The 10,601-nt window shown below is 36.5% G+C and overlaps 1 protein-coding gene across 4 annotated transcripts in view; it reads right to left on the bottom strand.

Moving 5' to 3' along the window:
- Positions 1 to 239: 239 nt before the first annotated feature.
- Positions 240 to 10,601, bottom strand: part of CDH8 (cadherin 8) — a 324,676-nt gene continuing 314,314 nt past the window's right edge. For all 4 annotated transcript variants that reach the window (XM_019755067.2, XM_074314784.1, XM_019755057.2 and 1 more), the window contains 2 exons: positions 5,318 to 5,569; positions 240 to 3,926 (listed from right to left, as the gene is read on the bottom strand). In XM_019755067.2, the coding sequence (XP_019610626.2) occupies positions 3,433 to 3,926; positions 5,318 to 5,569 (746 nt within the window). In that variant the 3' untranslated portion in view covers positions 240 to 3,432. The remainder of the gene's footprint in view (positions 3,927 to 5,317; positions 5,570 to 10,601) is intronic.

Here is a 10,601-nt window from a genome sequence, read left to right as displayed (position 1 = left end):
AGTGGACAGGGTAGAGGTTGAATTGATCCCGTGTGATGTGCAATTTCCCAGGGATGCATCAGTTCCCCAGACAGGAACCTTAAATTGTGAGGTAGGCAGAGGGAGATAATTTTGTCTCACTTGGCTCCAACTCAGTGTTTCATCTCCATGTACCAGAGAACTCTTGGGCAGGGATAAGTTTCGAGAATGGAAAAGGACTAATGCTTGGGACATAGTAAATACCTACAGACACATCAAAATGCCTGTGGACTGAATAGCATTTTATTTGAAAAATATCCACACATGTATATTTAAGACATGTCAATATTGCTGCAATAGAAAACAATGTACAGAGACAAAAATAGTGACTTTGATAAAGTTAAAAATATGTACTATTTAAGAGTTGAACATGAGCTACTAAAATCCTAAAAGTTTGGGAACCCCAGTGACCTATTTTGGTGAAGGAAGTCCTGGCAAGTCTATTGTTTAAAGTACAAAGTATTTAAGTCAAGGTGTGTGTGTGTGTGTTTTGTCATATGTTTGTTTAAATTCAGTGTACTCTAAAAGTATGGTTCAGCCCTGCTACTGTATGAACATGATGTGATTTACTTGATTCTATATTATAAAACCTTAAATGGATTTTTAAGCACAAAGTGCTAGCATGGTGGTGGCAAAGAAAATCAGCAAGAGATTTCCACTTCCATTTTCTCTTCCTGAGTAAAATGAATTTTGAGGTAAGATTTGGGCAACTGGTATACTAGACATCATCTCCTTCCTATGCAAAACACTGTATAGAGATTATCCCATAGATTTTCAAGATTGAAGGACATGGATTCTACATTACTGAAAAATAGCATATTTTTTTTAGACTTGTATATATATATATCTGTAATCCATGGCACTTCATTGAGAAATATAGTAGAAATGAGTCTGGTATGCTAGAGATAAGTAGAGTAATAATCTCACCTTGTTTTGAATGTGTAAGATAGTTGGAATATTACTATTGATTACTATGACAACTACTATTAATAATCTACATTCACCAAGTATCTGTTTCAGGCACTGTGCCAAGTCCTGGTGTATTTTAAAGTTGCTCTGGGTAATCACTTTGAACTCAAGAACAAGCATTCAATAGCCATAGTTATAAGCACAAAGGACAAATGAACTATTCTCAGGTAACAAAAATTCAGTAAGGATTCAGTTAAGTCACTGGATAGCTGTAAATTCTAAGTATAATATTTAAACCTTTTGTTTCCATCACATAGAGGCAGCCTTTAGAAGTTGATGCCTTCCTAGACAACGTCATGTTCTTCTCAGGCAGCCCAAGCCAATGCCTGAGATGGCAGAGGAACTACAGCTTACTTTTGACCAATGTAAGACTCTTCTCACAGGCCATCTTTCACCCAGAACCCCCTATTTTGCTGGCAGATTTTTTCCAGGTCTGTATTGCAGTCCAAGACTCTCTTGCCAAATTCTGCTTTCTAATCTCTTTACTTTGACAAGTTTTTAGATGTCCATCCCTGTCTGAAGGCTTTCCCTGATCAATCCTGCTTTCTCTCTTTTACCTTTTACTCCTAATTCTGTTTCAGTGTCTGCTTCCAGGAAGACCCAAGTGACACAGCTGGACTAGCCTTTATACACACTATGTTCCTTTAATGTCCCTGTTGGTGTCTTGCTGTGTGAGCATCGCCAAGCCTTTTCTCTTCTCTGGTTCTTTCTAACAAAGACTCTTAAAAGAGAAGGGATCCTTGCAATAATTTAGTGGACATTCTAGCATTTTCAATAGACTTGATGACTCTGTTCATAGGTCTTAATCTGATTGGAAAAGAAAAAATGATGACAACCAAGGTATTTATAAAAATATATTTCACAAAGTAGGAAACAATACAGGAGTTTCTCTGAATACAATAAATGGAGTAAATAAACAATATTGCATTAAAGCAAAGTAGAAAATTAAAATGATCTGCATGTAGTACTTGAGTTTTATCATACATTTTCTACTCCTAAATGGCAGGTTTGCATTACAAATTGAGTACGCTCACATCTTCTAGTGCTGTTCTCTTTTGGAGTCTAAGACGTTCTGTGCATCACCATGAAAATCAGGGAGAGAAGTGCTAAAAACAGAAGCGGTAAAATTATGTACAAATCAGTTCCTGCTCTCAAACAGTGGGGGCAACGTGAAGCATCTTTGTTGGGCAGGGCATTATGTAGGTATCTAAAAGTCTAGAGTTTAAATATTCACATGAGTCAATATATTTTCAGATGTTTGTGCTTGTAGTAAAAACACCAAATACTAGGGTTATGAACAAAATAGAAAACAGTCCAAAAGTTTCTCTGGGAAAATGCTGTTCCTGCCATCACCAGTCACAATAACACTGTCTAATCTAAAGAGACTATTTGCTCCCCTTTTGATAATATTGCCTGCCATACTCATCTCATCAAAATGTACATGTATTAAACATTCATTGTGTATATATATATATTTATATAAAACAATCTAAAGGATTATTAATGGATATAATTTAGTTTTTTTTCCATATAGTCCCTTAATCTAGAATTACCAACCTTAATAAATAAAAGCATTAATGGACATCAATAAAATATTTATTTCGATAATTAAACAAATAAATTCACGCGCTAGCAATAAAACCATCTGTTTCTCGTGTAGTCCACTATGTGATATAGTTTATCTTTGTGTCCTTGTGAAAGAAGATGAAGTGGAGGGAACGAGTAATCCTGCATCCAAAAAACAAGCCTGTTTAATGGGATTTCTCTCCTCCCACCACTGATTTGGCAATCCCCACCCTGGAATGGATTACGAACATGTGAATATTTTAAGGCTCGACACAATATTTAAAGATGCTAGTCAGTCTCTGATGAGTGGGGCCAACAGTTATGTACAATGTGTGGTCACCGTACCATATATCTAGGAGGCCTCCCAAAACTCCAAAAAGTCAGAATGTACAGCCGACCAAGTATTGCTTTATCATTTGTGGCGGGATCCTTATTGGTGAAGGGGAAAAAAACCATTTGCATTTATAAAAATCCTTGCAGAACATACATATCAGCAGCAAATTCCTTGCAGGTCCATTTTTCTAAGAAAGCACCTTTTTGATTTTGATTTTTTTTTTCCTCTTTTTAAACCATTTGTCTAAAGATTAGCCAGGATCCCAATCTTTGTCTGTGGTGGTAAATAGCAAATATCCAAAGATTTCTAGACACTCCACATACTGTAATTCACACTCCACAAGATTTGTAACCTCCTAACATATATTTTTTATTATTTTCTTTTTTTTTTTTCTTTTTGGTTCAACATTAAAATGTAGTTGAGTTGATAGATGATTGGTGCTAGACTTGCCTCTAAAACAAATAGCCACATTGGTTGTATCTAAGGGGAGTGACCCTAGAATATTACAGAATGCTTGGTTCCATTGATTTATTTATAATCCACTGTCAAGTTTCTTTGTCACTTTCACCAACAGAGTAAAGTTCGCCCAGTCTCTTAAAGCGGGGACCCCAGTCACTGAGGTAGTCAAAATTCTGATCTGAGTCTGACGTGGAGGACTCTAAAGAGCTCAGGGACCCGGCCACTGAGCCCCGGCCTTCGTAGCCATAAATCTGGATGGAGTCATAGGGTGGTGCTGCGGGGTCATTATCGGCCTCGTGGAGCCGCACGTTTATAAATTCGTCCACGTCCACACCGTTCGGGACTGGAGCGAGCCCCTGCCTGGGCATAAACTGCAAATCCGGTTTAATATCCTTCCGGGGTAAAAAACCATTAATTCCGTCTGGGTTCTGTAAAGTTGCAATGTCAAACGCCTCTGTGTCTTCCTCGCCTCCTCCTTCGTCATCGTAGCGAATGATGTTTTCTCGGACGTCCTCATCGTCTTTGATAATTAATGGCTCGTTTTTATGTCGCCGCAGAGTTACAAACAGCACCACGATGACTGTAGAGAAAAGCATGAAATGACAATGAGCCCAAATCGCGTACACTGTCGTGAGCAACACGCCATGTATTTTAAGAGAAAGGGGCATGATTTTAAACCGTGTGAGCTCATAGCTTTAATAACATTGACTGGGGAAGGAAGTCAACACCTCTCTGAAGACGGAGCACTGCATTTATAGCGACTATTTTTCCAGGTTGCTTCTGTTTATTAAATGGTGATGAAGCTGGAATAAAAGAATACGTTTGCATCTATTCATTGTGAAAGCTTCATTGACTCCTGTTATAAGCTCCAGAGTGAATGGCACAAAAATAGAAAACAGGGCGGGTAGCATAACTAACTTTCTGTGTATCTTGGGAGAGCCATTTAATATCCTTTGGTTCCATACCCCTGATCTATAAAGGAAAGGGGCAGAAGGGATCGTATCTAGTATATTTTGTGTTTTATCAGTTATTCAAGGCTCTCCCATCAAATAATATGCATGCATAGATGAAGTGATATGTCAAGATAAATGTCAAATCTGCATGGGTAACTTCTTGTCTTGTGTGAAGGCTGGAACTCTTCTACCTGGGAAGATAGGCCTGAAGGTGAGGGAAAGGAGAGGAACATGTACCCACCCAGCCAGTTCTGCCAACTCAAACTTGGGCTAATGGGATAAACTATATCAGGAAATGATGTTCAATCTAGGGCACTGAGTCAGATGGACACATGTAACAGGGAAGGTAGTACCTGACATAACCTTTATTTAAGCAGGACAAGTCTTAACTTTCCTTTTGCGTAGCTTTCTACCATCGAATCTCATTTTTATAATTGGATTTTTTAATGGAAAAGTTATAAAAACCTTTCCTTAATTTGCAATTTTCATTTTCGTTTGATTTCCATGTCAAGAAAAATATCTAAGGAAGACAAAGTAATTTTGAAGAAAATGGATTTTTTGTTTGCTTGTTTGTTTTTCTTTTTATCTCGCCACTCTGTAATTGGATGGACTCACAACCCAATCTCTACATTGTTTAGATGAAAGAGTATTTTGGACATACCGGAGGCCCTTATTGCTGCCAACTGGTGTGCATCAGCTTTGGAGGTCTTTGTAATAGATGCTGTTATAACGACATAAAGGCCCATCCCCACTTCCATCACCATGTACTTCGTCTGTTCCCCTCCTCCACTAGTGATGGGATAGAAAAAGGCATGGAATAGTCCTCTCTAATTGGACATTTACTATCACACCCTTTTCCTCTTCATCTCCTCTTAGTGACCTCAAAGCTTGGAGAAATACAAGGAAGTTTCTCTTCCCCCAAAGAATGCTGGGACCTCACTAGGTCACGTTTGCTGTCCTTACAGTCATTTATAAACCAGAAAAATGGTGACCATTAGGCTATGAAGGAAATACATACCTAGCAGCAAAACGATGCAAGCTAATATGGCAATTAAGGCGCCCATGCTGAGTCCAATCGGAAGGACATAAGCTTCAACATTACAAGACTGGACAACTCCATCGCTGCTACAGCCACAGACCCGGATGGTCAGGGTGCTAGTGCTGCTCAGAGGAGGGTTCCCGCTGTCACTGATTACGATTGGCAAAAGGTAGACTTCTTGCTTCTGGCGGTTGAATCCATTATGCTTTGCTAAAATGCTGAGGGAATTATCTGGAAAACGTGAAAATTACAATCGTTTGCATTGTTTCAAAATGGCTGTCCAAACAACACTGTTTTTCTAGTTCATAAATCCTCTACGAACCTCAAGATAATCCCAACTCCACCAAACCATTCAGCCCCTCGCTGTTCCCCTCTTCCCATTTTCCCAATTGGCATGAACCAAAACATCCACACACTGACATGTCCTGTGAATCAGGCCCCAGGATAAACTAATAGAGTTTTATCATCATCTTGTAAATGTAAAAGATGTCTTCCATAAAAAAAAAAAATTTTCAAATGTCCTTTCAGAAGACACAAATTATTCCAAGTCCCCATAAATAAGTTTACTTTTCTTTCACTTATCCTGATAATGCTAAATTGGCTGGACAGAACTTCATCACATTTGAAAGGCATGTTTGAGAAGCTCTGTATTAAAAGACAGACTGCATGACAATAAGGCACAAAACCATGCACTTCATTGACTCCCACGGGTACCTAAAAAGTCATTTATGCCCTGGAGCATTTATACTAAGATTTAACAAAACTCCCATTTACTGTCAATTGGAGGAGATATGACACACATATTAGAATTTTGTAGAGAATACCTGTAGTGGTTATACAAATAAGAATAAAATGAGAAATCACAGGAGCCAGTGTTCCATTTTGCACAACTAATTATGTGGAGACACATATTGGCTATCTGAAGCAACACTTACAGAATTTAAGCAATGTTTAAGGGCATAATTAGTTCAAAGCAAAACTGCTCAGTGAGAAGTGATTGATCCCATGTAAGCCCTATGGTCTCAAAATTTCACCTCCAAAATGATTTTTTTGTTGTCTTTCATCTCTATCTCACGAACTATAGTCATACTGGATGTATTATTAATCTAGTTCCTCATTTTGATTAATGAAAGACATACATCTAATCAAAATGGGAACACTGACTATCTCATAATGGTTTTCCAGTCAGAAGTAAGTAAACATAATTTTGGTAAGTGTGTGCAATATTTTGGGGGCACAATGATTATTTCAGTGGGGCTTTTTCAAATACTGGCAAGTTTGCAGACCCCAGAACACTTGGCTACCTCCTTGTTGCATATTATACAGGGATTCTAAAGCACTGTTGTCCAATTCCTCATCACCGGTGTCCTACTAGCTTCCAGAATATACGAATACATGAACAGATATTCTCCTCAAATGACTTCAAGTAAATGTGTATAATCTTCTGTAACAAATAGTACTATACCAAAATTTCAACAACAAAAAAATCCCTAAAAATAGCTGTATAAATTATATTTTGCTTTGTTTAAGATTTAAGTGAACCTATAATGACTTACTAGTGGTAAGCAGTCAGACAGAAAAATCAAACAAAAACAAAACACTCAGACTGAGTTAAGATTTTTTTTCTCAATTTCTTCCTGTTGTACTTTCTTATTTAGTAATTTGAAGAGTGAAAAGAAGTCTCTAACGGAGTTAAAGAGTGATATATGAAATGATCAAGTAATCTTTATTTCCATGACCTAGAAGGAAATACCACTAAGCTAAAAGCAGGAGAACATTACCTCAAAACAGATACAGACTAGATAGCCGTGTTGTATTTTCGGAAAGTGTGTGATAAGCTTGAGTACAGTTAATTAGTGCAAGGAACATTTGTGGATGATTTCATACACCATAGTTCAAAACAGAAGATGGGAATTGTTCTTCAAGATGCAATTAATAAAATTACAATGAGGCTTTTTTCTTTTTGCGGTTGACATTATTTATGTGAGAAACTATCTTTGCATAGTCTCTCTTTAAAACAATCCATAATGATAATTTAGAAAGTGCAGCAGTAATATTACGCTTACAGAAGAAAGCTATGTCCTTTATTACTTAGCAAAGCGTCGGTGGGTCTCACATTAAACTCATACGCATATAAATAGAAGGTGCTAAGAAAATGTAAACATATTTTAAGAAAGGAAAAAACTGTATTAAAATTGTAATACTCAATATATACTGATAACAAGAGATGAATGCAAGTCATGTGTATACATTTTTTTTGGCACCCCAGTATATATTTTTTTTTACGACTACTGGCATTTGCATAAGTTGCTCCCCTTCTAGGTACAGAAAATGACTGACTGAGTAAAGCTAGTCTATGAGTAATTTTTGCCAAATTTTACCTGCTACCTCCAGGCAAAGTCAATCCCCTATTTGCCTATTCATTTTTTTAAAAAATACATTTTTGATTGTTGTTTGTATTTATTAATGATTTAGTTGAATTATTTTATTAGGCCAAATGAAATTGGTGTTACTGTACACATAAAATAAAACAAAACATTAAATACCAGCAGTTTCACACAGTCCAAATTCATATATTTGAAATACTTTAAAAAAAAAAAAAAACTATATGTGCAACTGTCTTCTATGAAATTCTGGTTTGTTTCTTTAAAATGTCCTCTTGAGGGCTCTCTATCATGCTCCAATGCTCTGTTTTCTTAATCCTGCATCAATACCAAGCTTTTATGTATAAAAACTTTATAATACTTTATAATAAATATTGATGTTTATTAGGTTATTTTCCCCATTGGGTTCTTCAAGAGTATCTTGGCTATTCTTGCTCATTTGCTAATCTATAACAAATACAGAATCAGATTATCAAGTTCCATGAAAATTTCTGTAAGAATGTAAGTAGAAATTATATTAAAGTATAAATCAATTTTGAGAGAATTGACATCTTTATGATCTTCAGTCTTCTATATAAAGATTGTGGTTTTATTATTTTCTTTAATACATGTTAATATAATGTTTTCATTTTAGCTACAGATTTTTACATCTTTTGTTAGATTTATTATTGGGTGCTATATATATTTTGTTGCTCTTGCAAATATTATCTTTTTAAAATTATATTTTCAACTCATTGTTTCTAGTATATACGATGTTTCTAGTAAATGTTTTATATGTTGACTTACTAGTAATCTTCTAAACCTTTCTTTTACTTATAAAAATACATCTCATCACAGACTTCCACATCAGCATGGTAATATGAAGAGCACCACTGAATTGTTCCCCGGTGATACTGGTGAAAATTATAAAAACCATTTAACATCTCTGGAAATGGTCCGGGAGGCAAGCACCAAATAAAGAAACTTTATTCAAGAAAAGCTACTAGAGCTTGGTAAGAATGATGAGACTGGTGTGTGAATCAGAACCCACTCCCTTCATCCCCTCTCTCAGCTCTGTGAGACGGGAACTCCACCCCAAACTGGTTCACCAAGAACACAGGGCTTCCTTTCCCAGAGCTAGCAGCTGGAGGTTTAGCTTAACAGGAGGGCAGGCCGCCCACAGTTCTCATCCTGCGTCTGCCTGTAGATGATACTACATCTTGGATCATTGTGGCCAAGAGATAGGATTCCTTTCTTCTGCAAAGCCTCTACCTGTGCAACAGAGGCTTTACCTGGGCATTGCTCCCCTGGGAATAGAAGGGGGACTATAGGGTCTCCATGGCCCTTGCCCTGGCTTGTAAGGCAGTGTGCTTTCACACTGGGAGGTGCAAGCCCAAAAGACTTGAGGCTACTGTGCCCCAGAACCACATGTTCAGCTCCTATAGAAGTGTCACCCAGAGAAATACCCCTAGTCTCCAACTGAGCTGCAGTAACAGGTCAGAGTTTTGCCTCAGTGGAGAAGCAGAGATCCTGGGAAAGAGATGGGGAGTCAGAGGGAGCCTGCCTGCATCAGAACAAATCTGAAACAGAGATCAAGGGAAATGTCGTTTTGAAGGAGCTCAGTTTTGATTGGATTAGTCTATAAAATAAGTTAGGCCCTCAAATTGAAAACAACACAGAAATTATCTGGCAATTAGTGAAGTTTAAAACCAAGGTGTAAGCAGGGAAAGAGACAAAGAGAGACCTGCCAAAATTACCATAATTCTCGGTGACTGTGGACATACCCAAGGCTACGATCCCCTGAGGTGAAACATCAGAGGCTTAACACCACAGAGGGGAAATATACTTCACTAGAATAATACAGCCAGTCATTAAACAAATAAACAAACAATAATAATCCATGTGTGTTTTGGGGGATCAATACCCAGATTTGCTATAATACGTTTCCAAAATGTCCAGTTTCCAGCAAAAGATGACAAGATATACAAAGAAAACAGGAAACCATGACCCATAAATCAGAAAAAAATGTAAGTGAAAGAAACTGTCTATAGGAGAACCCAGATATTAGATTAAATGAAGTCTTCTAGGGAGCCGTTAGAAATGTGTTCAATGAACTAAAGTAAGTTATGATTAAAGGAGGAAAGGAAGGTATGATAACAATGTCATATATATATATATATATATATATATATATATATATATATATCACAAATGGAAGCTCTGGAAGTGAAAAGAACAATAACTGAAATCTAAAATTAATTAGAGTGACTAAACCATAAACCATAGATTTGAATTGGCAAAAGAAAGTATTACTGAATTTGAAAATAGATCAATAGAAAATACACAAGCTAAAGAATAAATTTAAAAAGAAGAATGAAGAAAAAATGAACAGAGCCTCAGAAAAATGTGGAACACCATTAAGTGCACCAACAAATATGCAGTGAGAATACCAGAGAGAGAAAAAGGAGGGAAAAAAAAAAAAAAAAAATATATATATATATATATATATATATATGCAGAAAACTTCAAAATCTTTGAAAATAGTCTACATATTCAGAAAGTTCAACAAACTGCAAGAAGTTCAACACAAACAGATTCACAAACAGACATACCTAGGAAAAATGATGAAAGTCAAAGACAATGAGGAAATACTGAAAGCAAGAGAAAACTCTTTACTTCGAAGGGAATCCCAGTAAGAAAAATAACTGAGTTTTTATAAAAACAATAAAGGCCAGAAGAAAGTGGGATAACATATTCAAAGATTTAATGAATGAAAAAGCTTTGAACCAAGAACTATATATTCAACAAAGCTATCTTTCAAAAAAAAAAAAAAAAAAGAATATGAAATAGAGACATTCCCAGACAACCAAGAACTGAGGGAATTTGTCACCAGCAGACAT

This window comes from Rhinolophus sinicus, linkage group LG11 (assembly GCF_036562045.2).
Source record: "Rhinolophus sinicus isolate RSC01 linkage group LG11, ASM3656204v1, whole genome shotgun sequence".
NCBI lineage: Eukaryota > Metazoa > Chordata > Mammalia > Chiroptera > Rhinolophidae > Rhinolophus > Rhinolophus sinicus.
Note: the sequence above shows the minus strand (reverse complement) of the source record. Positions and strands in the feature narration are given on the sequence as shown.